At 45.0% G+C, this 16,556-nt stretch overlaps 1 protein-coding gene across 2 annotated transcripts in view; it reads left to right on the plus strand.

The window, feature by feature from the left end:
• ATG4A (autophagy related 4A cysteine peptidase) overlaps nt 1-16,556 on the plus strand; it is a 60,759-nt gene that overhangs the window by 9,361 nt on the left and 34,842 nt on the right. For both annotated transcript variants that reach the window (XM_040404876.1, XM_040404875.1), the window contains exons 2-4: nt 386-499; nt 873-944; nt 5,756-5,854. In XM_040404876.1, the coding sequence (XP_040260810.1) occupies nt 386-499; nt 873-944; nt 5,756-5,854 (285 nt within the window). The remainder of the gene's footprint in view (nt 1-385; nt 500-872; nt 945-5,755; nt 5,855-16,556) is intronic.

The raw sequence follows: 16,556 nt of genomic DNA on the forward strand, positions 1-16,556 counted from the left end.
ACATGCTCTATTTTCTTGCGGAGCTGCGGACCAGAAGATCGGGGGCGTGCTCCGGAAATGCGGATGTGGAGAGCACATAGTGTGCTCTCCGCATCTTTTCCGGCCCCATAGAGAATGAATGGGTCCGCACCCGTTCCGGATAATTGCGGAACGGATGCAGACCCATTCTATGGACGTCTAAATGGAGCCTTACACCCGTCAATCCCGCCGATCTGATATTGATGACCTATCCTGAGGTTAGGTCATCAATATTAAAAGCCCGGAAAATGCCGGAGATAAAAACATGTGATATCGAAGTCATAATTGGAGGTGCTCTTTAACTTCTAATGTGTAACAAATATGCAACATTTCTTTAGGTAATCCGTATTGTTTCTGTTCATTCCAGGTTTTACCAGTTATGAAAATGAGATTTTTGAATCGAATTATTTGGAACTAGAAGAACTCCCAGATACTGATGAGCCCGTTTACATTCTGGGAAAACAGTATGACATTAAAACAGGTTGGTCGTGCGAGCAGCAGCCCAGAAGCTGGCGTCATGGAAGTAGCTGACAAACGCACATTAAGTGTCTAAAAGAAAAACTCGTTTATATCGCAGCCAATCACAGGGCAGCTTTCATTTCTAAATCCGCTCTTTAAAAAGTGAAAGCTGCCCTGAGGAGAAGTCATCAGTCTCTGTAGCCTAGACAACCCATTCGGTTTGCAAGCTTATAACTTCAAAATAGTGCAAAACTTTTCTTCTCCAAAAAGCCACTTTTACTCATATATAGTAGGGGAACAATACATAGAAGTAAATTGATGCATTGTTATCAGTAGTATGATACTTTCAGGTTCAAGTGATACCATTTTGACTGGAATCTCTCTCTTTCTTACAGAAAAATGTAATCTTCTCTCAGACATTACCTCCCGTTTGTGGTTTACATATAGAAAGAAGTTTTCTCCCATAGGCAAGTATTGAGCTGCTCCTGCCACGGACTTTACTGTACCTTTTCTGTCATTAAAGGGGTTGTCTCACTTTAGCACATGGCATTTATTATGTAGAGAAAGTTGATACAAGGCACTTACTAATGTATTGTGATTGTCCATATTGCCTCCTTTGCCGGCTGGATTCATTTTTCCATCACATTATACACTGCTCGCTTCGATGGTTACGACCACCCAGCAATCCATCAGCGGTGGTCGTGTTTGCACACTAGGAAAAAACGCAATGCTTTTTCTTATAGTGTACAAGCACGGCCATCGCTGCTGGATTGCAGGGTGGTCATAACCATAGAACGAAGCAGCATATAATGTGATGGAAAAATGAATCCAGCCAGCAAAGGCGTCAATATGGATAATAACAATACATTAGTAAGTGCCTTGTATCAACTTCCTCTACATAATAAATGCCATTTGCTGAGGTGAGATATAAGCACAGCAACTTAAGTTGATGAATAATTGGACCTCTGTATAAACTCCAAATTACGCGGAGAGACTTACTACATTTCAGTACTGAGGTTTTCACATTGCTTTCTTTATACAGAATAGCTTTAGGTTAGTGATGAGTGAATCCGTTTAGGCAGGTTAGGGTACTTTCACATTAGCGTTTTTCTTTTCTGGCATAGAGTTCCATCACAGGTGCTCTATACCAGAAAAGAACTGATAAGTTTTATCCCCATGCATTCTGAATGGAGAGTAAGGCCTCTTTCACACTTGCGTTGTCCGGATCCGGCGTGTACTCCATTTGCCGGAATTACACGCCGGATCCGTAACACCGCAAGTGTACTGAAAGCATTTGAAGACGGAGCCGTCTTCAAATTGCGTTCAGTGTTACTATGGCAGCCAGGACGCTATTAAAGTCCTGGTTGCCATAGTAGGAGCGGGGGAGCGGTATACTTACAGTCCGTGCGGCTCCCGGGGCGCTACAGAATGACGTCAGAGCGCCCCATGCGCATGGATGACGTGATCCATGCGATCACGTGATCCATGCGCTTGGGGCGCCCTGACGTCACTCTGGAGCGCCCCGGGAGCCGCACGGACGGTAAGTATACTGCTCCCCCGCTCCCCACTACACTTTACCATGGCTGCCAGGACTTTAGCGTCCCGGCAGCCATGGTAACCACTCTGAAAAAGCTAAATGTCGGGTCCGGCAATGTGCCGAAACAACGTTTAGCTTAAGGCCGGATCCGGATCAATGCCTTTCAATGGGCATTAATTCCGGATCCGGCCTTGCGGCAAGTCTTCAGGATTTTTGGCCGGAGCAAAAAGCGCAGCATGCTGCGGTATTTTCTCCAGCCAAAAAACGTTCCGTTCCGGAACTGAAGACATCCTGATGCATCCTGAACGGATTTCACTCCATTCAGAATGCATTAGGATAAAACTGATCAGGATTCTTCCGGCATAGAGCCCCGACGACGGAACTCTATGCCGGAAGAAAAGAACGCAGGTGTGAAAGAGCCCTAATCCGTTCAGGATGTCTTCAGTTCAGTCGTTTTGACTGATCAGGCAAAACCTAAAACTGCAGCATGCTACGGTTTTATCTCAGGCGAAAAAAACTGAAGACTTGCCTGAATGGCATTTTTTCCCATAGGAATGTATTAGTGCCGGATCCGGCATTCAGAATACCGGAATGCCGGATCCGTCGCTCCGGCATGCGCATGCGCAGACTGAAAAAAAGGTGAAAAAAATAAATGCTGGATCCGTTTTTGCCGGATGACACCAGAAAGACGGATCCGGCATTTCAATGCATTTTTTCGACTGATCAGGCATTTTTAAGACTGAAACAAGCAAGTGGAAGTAATGTATCAAAATATAATTTATTATAAAATATAAAGTATGGGGAAACAACAGGATGGTATACAGTATACAGAAAAGCAAAGGGCCATGCGACACCAATCCATACACCTATCAACCTATGCAAGATAGAACACAGGGTAGTAAAGCCATTGAACCGGGGCATTAGCTCTGGGACAACCAGAATGACACAAAATAATCACCACAATGGGGCTATGTACAGTAGGTACAGATGATCGTACCTGGTTGACCATGAGCTATCCCACACATCCCAAAATACATAGGCAACAAAACTGACCAGTATAACAAAAAACCCTCAATTAGAGTCAGTATCTGGATCTCAAAAAGTGGCAAAATAAACCTGAATATACAGGACCCACTATGGATATATATAGGAGTGCCCTATGGGGATGCCAGGCTGTACTAAACGCAGGACGTACATGAAGACATGGTGAATGGATGGATAACAGACCCTGAGCGCGAGACCTCGACGCGCGTTTCACCTCAGCGGTTTCACCTCCTGACGAAGCCCCCATCTATCAGGTGTTTGAAGAGGTTGCGGTGCTCTGTTGAGCGCTGTGGCCTCCCCTCAGCAAACCAAGCACAGCACGGTACATTGTATAGCAGCTGCACTTGGTATTGCTGTCCAGGCCCATTCACTTGAGCAAATAAGCAAATAAGCCATGTGACTGATGATGTGATGTCACTGGCCTAGGAAGAGGCTGCAATGCTCAACAGAGCACCACATGCTCTTGAAACAGTTGATCAGAGGGGGTTCCGACCCCTGCCATCAGATTTAGATGACCTATTCGGACGATAAGTCATCAATTTTGAACTCCCAGAATCCCCCTTTAAGTTGCCCACATCTTTGTCCCTCCCACCACCAGATTCGTGGTGTTATTACGATTCCATTTCCACAGTTGCATTTTTCTTATAGATATCGAAAGGGTTCTTCTATATTTCTTTGACACCTATATGGGAAAACCCAAGCACGCTGTATCCACAACTCTACACTGTAGTATTCCAAAATATATCCTTATTAAAGTTATAAAATGACATAATAAAAGACATGAATGAATTGGCAATGACAGACACAAACCACAAGAGTGGGCCAAAATAGGGTCAGATGTAAATGAACATAAGATAAAATGAAGTAAATTCAAGAGGAGGGTGTATCACAACAGTCTCGCCATATGGCTCACCCCCCTAAAATGTAGAAAAGTTACACAGTCCACAACATGTAAAATACAGACCCGGTTGATTGCACCTTTTAAACACCCCGACGCGTGTTTCGCATCCGCTTCCTCATTCAGACTGGTCAGGGTTAGAACTGCACATCAGTATTGTTACCAAGAAAGAGTACTTTATTTTCAAAGATGACATGTATTTCGGCACCAAGTGGACGCCAGGTCCTTGTTTGTGAAGGATAATTGTTCTGTGTCTCTAGTCTATTACGTTCTCCTTCATAGAGGCCAACTGAAGTATAAAGTAATTGCTAAAAACCACAGGGAATAGAATATGTGTGTGTGTATGTGTATATATATATATATATATATATAAATACTCTGGGGTCATTGATTAAGGTCTTTATACCGGTCTTAATAACTGGCGGCGGTGGTGGTTGATTCTCCCAACTTATGAAGAGGCACCGGCCTCTACATAACTTCGGTGTGTCCAGTGCCAGTCTAAATGTAAGACAGCTTCCTTGCTGGTGTAAATTTAGACCATTTTCTCAGCCTAAAACAGGCGTATAAAATGATAAATGAGACGGGCCTGCCGGCCCCTCCCCTTCCCACACCACACCACCTTTTTTAGACCTGGCTTGAGAGGGGAAAAGTGGCATATTGCCGCGCCTAATATATGTGTATTTTTGATAGTCTTTAGTCCTTAAAGTGTAACTGTCATATTTTTATTTTATTCGCTACTTTATTACAACTAGGCATGTATACCTGAGTTAGTCTGTCAATGATTGTCAAAAGATATGTAATTACCTTATAATAATAGATTTCATTATTGTCCCCTGTCCCTTTCCACTGCTCCCTTAAAAGAAAGTTGCTATGGCTTTTCTGTCTCTGGCTAAGAAGACAGGAAGACAGAGGGGCGGTCCTTCACACTGCATGCCTGTATTAGGCTTCAGAGTGAGGAGGCGTGTCTCTCAGTAATCCAATCTGATTGGCTGGCCGGGAGCTGCTGGCTACAGCAAGTGTGTATGTGAAGTGAGGGAAAGCAGTTTTGGCCTCAGAGAACTGGCAGAGGAGCCATCTTGAGAAGATCCTCATATTGTACATTTTTATACAGCCATAACTAAGGGAAAAACTCAAGGAAAACATAATGCTGCTGCAGTAGTAACATATGCTAAATATACTGTCGGATCTGAGTTTTCACAAAGTGAAAAATCAGATCTGAAAAAAACAGTTATGCAGACGGATCCGTTCTGAACGGATGCAAGCGTTTGCATTATAGGAGCGGATCCGTCTGTACAGACACCAGACGGATCCGCTCCGAACGCAAGTGTGAAAGTAGCCTAAAATTGATTTTTCAATGAAAACATGATGGTTGCACTTTAAATATAGTGCACTGTCAATTTCAGGTAATATATCAATATATCCAGGGAAAACACACCGTAGTTGCTTGTTCTGTTCTCTCCCTTCTACTCTTGTTATAGGCATGTGAATAGCCAGTTCATGGTATTGCCTTGTTTTCCAAGGTAGCATTTTCAAATTCCTCCTGCTGTTTAAGGCTGAAATGACACATCCAACAAAAACAATTTCCATTGGGTAACAACCTTAATTTCAAATTCTGCACTTTATGCACTTATAAATGTAGCAGAAAGACAAGAATATCATATGGTCGGCCATAGACCAATCACCTGCAAACTGCTCATTTTGTCATCAGAACTGCAGACAGCCAGAATGAGATATATTATATTATATTGTATTATATAGGTGCCAAAGTAAAGATTTGTGACTTTTACGTTTAAAAACAGGTGGAACGGGACCTTCGTCTGATGCTGGCTGGGGATGTATGCTGAGATGTGGACAGATGATGCTGGCACAGGCCTTAATCTGCCAGCATTTAGGCAGAGGTTAGTAACGCTGATAGTATAGATGATAACATGCCTATCACATGACTGCTGTTTGAAAAGTCTGCAGTACTTAAAAGACTGTGCACCTGTAGTGCAAACACTGTGATGTAAATGATGATTTTTTAAATTGAGTTTATGTTTAACTCCTTAAGGGTCCATTCACACGTCCGTAGTGTATCCGCAATACACCCGGCTGGCACCTCCATAGAACTGCCTATTCTTGTTTGCAATTGCGGACACGATTAGGACATGTTCTATTTTTTGGCGGAGCCGCAGGCCGGAAGTTCGGGGCCGAAGCCCGGAAATTCGGTGCTGCGCTCCTGGAATGCGGATGCGGAGAGCACATAGTGTGCTCTCCACATCCATTCCTGCCCCATTGAGAATGAATGGGTCCGCACCTGTTCCCGATATTGCGGAACGGATGCGGACCCATTTGTGGACGTGTGAATGGACTCTAAGTACGTGGCCCATTTTTGGTTTTGCATTTTTGTTTATTCCTTCCTATGTTCCAATAGTCATAACTTTTTAAATTTTCCGTTCATATAGCCATATTTTTTGCAGGATAAGTTCTATCTTTTAATGGCACCTTAATTTACCATGTGCATCCAGAGAAAGGAAAAAAACAGCAGTCTGGTTTGAAGTTGTTTGGGAGCACCTATACAAGCAGACAAACAACGCGAGTGTGTGTGTGTATAAAGTCTGTGACTTTAGATTAGTGACTTGAGATTCAGGGACTTTAGGAGGGGACTACAGTCAGTCACTTGCTTATCATTGCACTGTATTGTACTTTTTCTTTCTCTTTTCTTGTGTTATCCCCATTAGTATGTGTTCCATTATTGGCAGCACAGTCCAGTGCACGTCTAAAATATGCAGTCCTGGAACAGCCGTTTGAGGGTGCATATGTTTGTTCAAAATGGAAGCAAATTGCCCTTTTCGATTGGCACAATTCGAGCCAGTTTCGACACTGGGAAGCGTTGGCAATTTAGAAAATAGTTTGCTGCTCACTGAGCAGGCACTCTATGGGGTAGATGTGGGCCAGTGTGGTAGCATGGAGGCTCAGGAAAGTGAGGTAGGTAGCTGGATAACAGAAAGCAGGGAAGAGGGGGCATGGCCTACCACAGCATGGTGTGAGACGCGTCTCTGTGCGCTCCTGCCATTATCCTGCTTCAATCTGCTGATAGGCACAGTCTGCTGGACGTGGACACGGCTGAAAAGGGTCAGAGTGAGAGAGGAGTCCTCTGAAGTGTTTCTGGAAAGACCAAGATGCCCAAGAACGGAGCAGTGGGCGCCTGGACAGGGCGGAGAGCGGGCAAAATGCCGCCGGAGCGGAGGAGGAGGAGAAGCAGCTTGAGGGAGTTAGCTGGAGAGCGGCAGCGCGCCTCAGCAGATTCGCCAGAGAGTTGGAGGGGGTGCGGGACTGGTCTCAAAGTAAGGTAGCTGAGAACATGTCCTCCTCAGAACAAGAGGATCGATTCTCGGATGAGGAGGGAGAAGTAATCAAGGGACTCCAGCTCCCTGTGCAAAAGGGGCAGACACAGGGCAAAGTAAACTCTCACAACCCCAGTGAACAAGAGCCTACTCTCAAAGATATTATGAAGGCAGTAGCTAGCTGCAACACAACCCTTAAAGCCCTTCATCTTCAAGAGGGCAGTCTGAGGAAAGACATCTCCCTAATAAGAAATGATATGCATAAAATTACTGAGAGAACCTCAGAAGTGGAGAAAAGAGTGTCAGTAATAGAGGATGAAGTGCGGCTTCTCAAAATGGCGGTTAAATCAACAGCAAGGGATATGGCTGCCAAGGCGTACAATTTAGAAAATAGATCACGCTGCAATAATATATGAATCGTGGGGGTACCCGAAAAAACTGAAGGGGCGAACGCCACAGAATATATAGAAAAGTGGATACATCTAAAATTTCAGGACAAAGGACTGTCCCCGTTTATATGCTGTAGAAAGAGCCCTCCGGGTGCCCACAAGACCTCTACCTCCTGGTAGACCACCGAGGCCCATCATTGCTAAAATACTGCACTTTCAAGATAGAGATACCATAATAAGACATTCTCGGGAGCATGCTGATCTGGCCATAAATGGAGTAAGGATCTCCATCTTTCCGGATTATTCTACTGAGGTCCAGAAGAGACGGACTTAGAAATCTGCAGGTCCAATACTCTATGTTGTTCCCGGCTAAGCTGAGAGTGGTGGCTATGGGATCTGCCAGGTTCTTTGAGGATCCAGAAGAGGCGGCGAATTGGCTGGATTGCCATGAAAGTCAGTTGAAAGAACAGAACAAGGTCACCTGAGCAGGGTTATAGGGATGGCCTTTCTTGTGGGGTTAGTGCAACATCGGTCAGTAAAGCTGAGGGGTCAGGATAATGTTTGAATTAAAGAATATGACATATATGACTAAGCTCCTCAGTTGGAATGTGCGGGGTATGACTGAGGTCAGGAAGCATCATAGTATTTTAAACTACTTATCAAGATTTCAGCCAGCTACATATTGTTTACAGGAGACGCATTTAACTAAGAATACACTACACTGGTTAATCAAGTCGTGGGTGGGCTATGCGGCTCATCCGGTATTCTCTTCACATTCCAGGGGATTAAGTATACTAGTACATAAATATATTAGGTTTGAATGTATTAGAGAATTCTTTGATGAGGAAGGAAGGTGTATATGTATACTATGCAAAATTGAGGGTATTCAATTGATACTGGTGGCAATACAGGGAGTGCAGAATTATTAGGCAAGTTGTATTTTTGAGGATTAATTTTATTATTGAACAACAACCATGTTCTCAATGAACCCAAAAAACTCATTAATATCAAAGCTGAATATTTTTGGAAGTAGTTTTTAGTTTGTTTTTAGTTTTAGCTATTTTAGGGGGATATCTGTGTGTGCAGGTGACTATTACTGTGCATAATTATTAGGCAACTTAACAAAAAACAAATATATACCCATTTCAATTATTTATTTTTACCAGTGAAACCAATATAACATCTCAACATTCACAAATATACATTTCTGACATTCAAAAACAAAACAAAAACAAATCAGTGACCAATATAGCCACCTTTCTTTGCAAGGACACTCAAAAGCCTGCCATCCATGGATTCTGTCAGTGTTTTGATCTGTTCACCATCAACATTGCGTGCAGCAGCAACCACAGCCTCCCAGACACTGTTCAGAGAGGTGTACTGTTTTCCCTCCTTGTAAATCTCACATTTGATGATGGACCACAGGTTCTCAATGGGGTTCAGATCAGGTGAACAAGGAGGCCATGTCATTAGATTTTCTTCTTTTATACCCTTTCTTGCCAGCCACGCTGTGGAGTACTTGGACGCGTGTGATGGAGCATTGTCCTGCATGAAAATCATGTTTTTCTTGAAGGATGCAGACTTCTTCCTGTACCACTGCTTGAAGAAGGTGTCTTCCAGAAACTGGCAGTAGGACTGGGAGTTGAGCTTGACTCCATCCTCAACCCCAAAAAGGCCCCACAAGCTCATCTTTGACGATACCAGCCCAAACCAGTACTCCACCTCCACCTTGCTGGCGTCTGAGTCGGACTGGAGCTCTCTGCCCTTTACCAATCCAGCCACGGGCCCATCCATCTGGCCCATCAAGACTCACTCTCATTTCATCAGTCCATAAAACCTTAGAAAAATCAGTCTTGAGATATTTCTTGGCCCAGTCTTGACGTTTCAGCTTGTGTGTCTTGTTCAGTGGTGGTCGTCTTTCAGCCTTTCTTACCTTGGCCATGTCTCTGAGTATTGCACACCTTGTGCTTTTGGGCACTCCAGTGATGTTGCAGCTCTGAAATATGGCCAAACTGGTGGCAAGTGGCATCTTGGCAGCTGCACGCTTGACTTTTCTCAGTTCATGGGCAGTTATTTTGCGCCTTGGTTTTTCCACACGCTTCTTGCGACCCTGTTGACTATTTTGAATGAAACGCTTGATTGTTCGATGATCATGCTTCAGAAACTTTGCAATTTTAAGAGTGCTGCATCCCTCTGCAAGATATCTCACTATTTTTGACTTTTCTGAGCCTGTCAAGTCCTTCTTTTGACCCATTTTGCCAAAGGAAAGGAAGTTGCCTAATAATTATGCACACCTAATATAGGGTGTTGATGTCATTAGACCACACCCCTTCTCATTACAGAGATGCACATCACCTAATATGCTTAATTGGTAGTAGGCTTTCGAGCCTATACAGCTTGGAGTAAGACAACATGCATAAAGAGGATGATGTGGTCAAAATACTCATTTGCCTAATAATTCTGCACGCAGTGTATATATTCCCCCGTTGTTTGCATCGACCCCTTTGAGAATGATACTTACCTTTTTGGCGGATTACCCAGGGCTACCATGGGTTCTCATTGGAGACTTTAATTGCACACCAGATGATCGGTTGTTAGAGGGGTCTGGAAGCTCTCAGGGAAGCTCGGCGTTATGTAATATCATGAAAGAAGTAGGTTTGATTGATATGTGGAGGGTGCGGAACCCTACAGAACGTAAATACTCTTGTTGCTCCTTGACATATCAAAACCTGTCTCGAATAGATCTGGCGTTGGTGAAAGATGCTATGTTTCCGTTTATCCATTCCTCTGAATATATGCCTAGAGCATTATCGGATCACTCTATAATGAAGGTGGAGATGGGGTTCGGGGGGGCCAGACCGGGGCTGAAATTGTGGAAGTGCAATGCAATGTGGCTGCAAATTCTGGGAGACCTGTCAGGTATGACGGAATCCATTAAAGAATATTTTAGGTTTAATACAGGTACGGCGTCCCCACATGCTGTTTGGGAGGCGATGAAAGCATACCTGAGGGGTTCATTGATTAAGGCTATAAGTGTACATAAAAACAGGTCTAAGGAAGCGGACATCAGGGCTCACAAAGCAGTAGTGGAGGCGGAGGGGGCCTATGGGGTAGCACCTTCCCTGATTACTAGTAGAGTATTGAGAGAGGCACAGGAACAACTGAGATGTCATCTACTACAGGCAGCAGACAGAAAAAGTATATTCTATAAGCAAAAATTGTTTGCAGAAGGAGATAAAGTGGGACACATGTTATCGGTTGTCTCTAGGGCCCAGCAAGCGACAACCTAATTGATGGATACTCAGGGGAGGATATGTACCGACACGGGGGATATACTAGATATACTTGAGGGATTCTACTCCTCTCTATATTCCACTAAGACCTTTAATTCGGAGGAGAAGCTATTACAGTTTCTTGAGGAAGCAGGTTTGCCTACATTATCGGAGAGGGAGAGATTAGAGGAACCCTTGGTGCTGGAGGAATTGGAGGAGGCCCTGAAAGATATGGCCAATGATAAAGCCCCAGGTTCGGATGGTATTCCAATGGAAGTATATAAGCACTTCCAAGGAGTGTTATTACCGGAATTATTGAAAGTTTTCAACTACTCGTTAGAGGTGTGTTCCCTACCGGCGTCGAAGCAGGAAGCTCTTATAGAGGCAATACCTAAGGAAGGGAAGGATAAGAGGCTGCCCGACTCATATAGACCTATATCCCTTCTAACGGCGGACGTTAAACTATTGGCAATGGTCTTGGCAAAACGTTTGGCTAGGGTGGTTCTCAGTGTAGTCCATTCTGACCAAACAGGTTTCATGCCTCAGAAGTCCACGGCAATTAACATTCGTAGAGTATATACTATTCTGCAAACTGCGGCTGACAATTGTGGGGATAGGGCTATTCTGTTTCTTGATGCTGCCAAGGCCTTTGACAGTGTGGAGTGGGGATATCTTTGGGGAACGCTGAAATGTATGGGATTTGGTCCCCAGTTTATTAGGTGAGTGCAGGTTTTATACTCCAACCCAAAGGCAAGAATAAGGGCTAATGGGGGAATGTCTAATTACATTCAATTGTCTAGAGGAACTAGGCAGGGCTGCCCACTACCGCCGCTGCTATTTGCTATAGCCATAGAACCGCTAGCGGCAGCGGTGTGTAAATCGCCAGAGATAAAGGGGTTTCAATATGGACAGATACATAATAAAATTGCGTTATATGTGGATGATACTCTTTTATTCTTAGGAGATACAATGGCCTTCTTATCCGCTACTATGTCCCTTATAGACAAGTTTAGTAGTCAGTCGGGACACACTATAAATTGGCAAATATCGGTGCTGATGCCTATTGATGGTCCGGAGGTGTCTACTACAGTCCTTGTTAATGATATTCCACATGTGGGGAAAATTAAATATTTAGGAATTCATATTTCGCCCAGGAGTACGGAATATGAGGAGCTTAACCTGTCCCCATTGCTGTCGAGATTCAGATTGAAGGCCAAGGCATGGTGTAAGCAGAGTAAGGCTCCATTCACATATCTGCAATTCCATTCCGCATTTTGCGGAACGGAATTGCGGACCCATCCATTTCTATGGGGCCGGGTCCGCAATTCCGATCCTGAAAAAAATAGAACATGCCCTATTCTTGTCCGCAATAGCTGACAAGAATAGGCATATTCTCTTAGTGCCGGCAATGTGCGGAACGCACATTGCCGCTGTCCGTGTTTTGCGGATCCGCAAAACACACACGGATGTGTGAATGGACGCTTAACCTCCTCAAGATGATAATGATGATGCAGCTGCTGTACATGCTCCACAACGCCCCAGTCTGGTTGCCTGTGGAAAGATTTCATAAAATCAATGCGATATTTAGAGATCTAATATGGAGAGGAGGTCAACCCAGAATCAAACTGGAGATATTGCAGTATCCTAAAACAAAGAGGGGACTGGCGGTACCAAACCCATGGATTTACTACCTAGCAGCACAGTGGCAGCATCTTAAGGTATGGATGGATTATAGGTTGGCGGATATGTCTAGCCAGATTTTACTGCACCAAATAGGCAAGAGGGACTTGATGTGGTTTTTGGAGGGGGCGGGGTTACATAATTTGGAGTTAAATTTACCTTTTGATAGGGCTTATTTCCAAAATATGGGACAAGATCAAACAGTTGAGGGGAATTGGGGGAGTTAGTGAATTTTCTCCGATCTGAAACAACACGCGACTCCCTGAATTTATTCCTCTGTCAGGTACTCAGACTTGGGAGACTAAGGGGATCCTTAGAATAGGAGATCTATTAGACAACGGGATATTTAGATCCTTTACGGATATGCAGGAGAGATATCAGTTTCCGCGCACACGCTTCTACCAATACCTTCAAGTTCGACATGCGTATGACACTACGATCAAAAAAGGTACTAACGGGGGGCGTGGCTTGTGAGTGCATGGAGTAAGACGCACGTTTCACTGCTCCTGCTAAGATCCTGCTCATTTACTGTGAAAGCGCACTCAAACTGCCTGAAACTACTTTACCTAAGGAGAGGAAGGTGACCAGTGATTGCGGTGACAAAGTCGGAGCCTGAAAATGCCGAGGAAATCGTCCAAACTGGCGAAACAAGACCGCATGGAGAAAATCCAAGATGGCGCCGGAAGTGGAGAGGGGTCGGTGCGGCAGGAGATGGTGAGCCAGAGTGCGGCTGCTAAACTTAGTAAATATGCCAGATTGGACGGTGGAGTGGGCGATTCGGCCAGTGATAAAGGGACTGATATACCTACATCCTCTGACCAGGAGGACGGATCCATGGACGGTGATGACCCGGTTTTCACCGGTCAGCCGGTGCCCAATTCTGCGGTCCCTGAAATAGTTCCAGCAGACCTGCGGGCTGATTCTATAAGGGAGCCCACACTGAAAGATATAATGGTGGCAGTGGCAAGCTGCAACAGTACCCTTAAAGTGCTTGCAGTACAAGTAGGCAGCCTGAGATCAGATGTGTCCATAATCAGGCATGACCTGCATAAGATTTCTGAGCGCACTTCAGATCTGGAAAAGAGGGTGTCCTCACTGGAAGATGTTATTCAGCCCCTGCAAATGGCGTCAAAAATGAATGGGAAAGATATAGCTGCCCTATACGCCAAAGCGGATGATTTAGAGAACAGATCGCGGAGGAATAATTTGCGAATTGTTGGAATGCCAGAAAAAACAGAAGGGACCAATGCTACAGAGTTTGTGGAGAAATGGTTGCACCAGTTATTCCATGAGAAGGGCCTATCTTCCCTGTACGCGGTTGAGCGGGCGCACAGAGTCCCTTCGCGGCCGCTCCCGCCAGGCAGGCCTCCTCGCCCCATACTGGCGAAGATTCTACACTTTAAAGATCGGGACACTATCCTACGCCAGTCAAGGGACAATGATGAGATGATCATGAATGGGGTCAGAGTGTCCATTTATCCGGATTATTCCAATGAGGTACAGCGGAGGAGGAGCAGATTTATAGATATAAAGAAAAGGCTCAGAGTACTACAAGTTCCATACGCCATGTTGTTTCCGGCCAGATTGCGAGTGGTGGCATTGGGATCCACCAGATTTTTTGAGGATCCGGAAGAAGCAACACAGTGGCTGGACGTCCACGAGAGGCAATTGAGAAGTGGGGCCCTGGACACCTGAAGGAAATAGTTTGCAGTTTGTGTTCACCTTATATGCATAGGATTGCACCCTAATGTCACTTTAATGTTATACCAGTTATAAAGTGTATTGAGTGTTGCTACCACATGGTAGATCCTGATGCAGGAGTAGGAAGTTGGGATAAGAAATGTATGTCCCAGTCGTGGAGAGGATTCTCTACCTGAGGGAGAGTGTTGGAATCAGAAATGATTTTTGTTCAGTATTGGGCATGGTGCTTGCAGATTGCCCTGCGTTAGAGTTGGATGTTTGGGAGGGGGGGGGTTGGGGTTACTGTTCAAAGTAGTCTGATCACTGGGGAGGGGGAGGGACGGGGGGGGGAGGGGGACGGGTCAGAGATGGGTGAGAGGCGTGAATTATGCGAGAGTGACTTTAGTACGGAGTGTGAGATTCAAACATGATGTAATCTTTCATTATGACACAGGTGATTAAAGTGTTGAGCTGGAATGTGAGGGGAATGGCTGATGCACGAAAAAGACAATGTATATTTCAATATTTGAGTCGATTTCAGCCAGCTATCTGCTGCCTGCAGGAAACGCATTTGTCCAATGATAATGTGCAGTGGCTGAACAAAAATTGGGTAGGTCATGTGGTACATGCAATCCATTCCTCTCACTCCAGGGGCGTAAGTGTGATTGTGCATAAAAGTATAAGGTATGAACATCTGAAGCAATGTGTGGATGCTGAGGGCAGGTATGTGTGTGTAGTGTGCAAGATTGATGGGATCCAGGTGGTGTTGGTGTCAGTGTATGTGCCTCCACCGTTTGCTTCTCCCTTGATACGGGATATTATGACCTTTGTGGCGGACTTCCCTGGACTGCCGTGGCTGCTAGTGGGGGACTTCAATTGTACATTGAATGACTCCATAGATAGGTGTCGGGTAGAAGGTGCCAGTGGATCACCGGGGAGTGTGGCTCTAAAGAATATTATGAGGGAAACTGGCTTACTTGATGTTTGGAGGCTGCGCAACCCTGATAAGCGGGTGTTTTCATGTAGATCTGCTACGCATCATTCATTATCACGCATAGATCTGGCTTTGGTTAATGATGTTATGCTACCACTGATAAGAGATGTTATTTATCACCCTCGGTCGTTGTCTGACCATTCCTTGGTGCAGGTTGATTTGTGCCTGGGCGTGCTTAGGCAGGGACCGAGGTTGTGGAAATGTAACCCGCATTGGCTGAATGTATTGGGTGATCTGTCTGAGATTACTAGGGAGATCAGGGAGTACTTTTCTATTAATGGAGGGACGGCTTCAATTCACGGAGTATGGGATGCCATGAAAGCGTTTCTGAGAGGGGTATTGATCAAAGAAATAAGTAAGCATAAATCTAAATCTAGAGAGGCGGATGTTAAAGCTCATGTACAAGTAACAGAAGCTGAAAGGGAGTTTGGTAGAATCCCCACCATGGCTAATAGTGAGGTGCTGGAGGTAGCTCAGGAACAACTGAGGTGTCACCTACTACAGGCTGCGGATAGGAAGCGTAGTTTCTATCGCCAAAGATCCTTTGAGGAGGGAGAGAAAGTTGGGCATTTGCTCTCAGTGGTTTCTCAGGCACAGAGGGGTTCTTCTTGTATACAAGAGCTAATGGATGGCAATGGGAATAGTAGCCAGGATACAAAAGGGATATTAGATATTCTAAAAGGTTTTTACGTCTCTCTCTATGCTTCCAAGGCGTCTAGCTCGGAGGAGGCCTTGTCCGCATTTCTGGCTGAGGCTCAGCTATCAGTGTTATCAGAGGAGGATAGAGAGAGACTGGAAGAGCCGATCACGCTGGAGGAGTTAGAGGCAGCTCTTGGGGGGATGGCGAACGGTAAGGCGCCGGGGGCAGACGGTATACCAGTGGAGGTGTATAAAAAGTTGCAAGGGATACTTCTTCCTGAATTACTTCAGGTTCTTGAATATTCTCTGGAGACGGGTTCGCTACCTAATTCTATTTCGCTATTAACAGCAGATGTGAAGCTCCTGGCGAAAGTGTTGGCGAACAGGCTGTCCAGGGTAATACTGACTATAGTGCACCCGGATCAAACGGGCTTTATGCCTGGGAAATCGACTGCTATAAATATCCGTAGAGTATATGCTAGTCTGAATATTCCAGCAGATAATGGAGGAGATAGGGCCTTACTTGCGTTAGATGCCGCCAAGGCGTTCGACAGTGTTGAATGGAACTACCTATGGGAAACATTGAGAGTCATGGGCTTTGGTACTCGATTTATTCAGTG

The sequence above is a fragment of the Bufo bufo genome, chromosome 8 (assembly GCF_905171765.1).
Source record: "Bufo bufo chromosome 8, aBufBuf1.1, whole genome shotgun sequence".
Taxonomy (NCBI): Eukaryota; Metazoa; Chordata; class Amphibia; order Anura; family Bufonidae; genus Bufo; species Bufo bufo.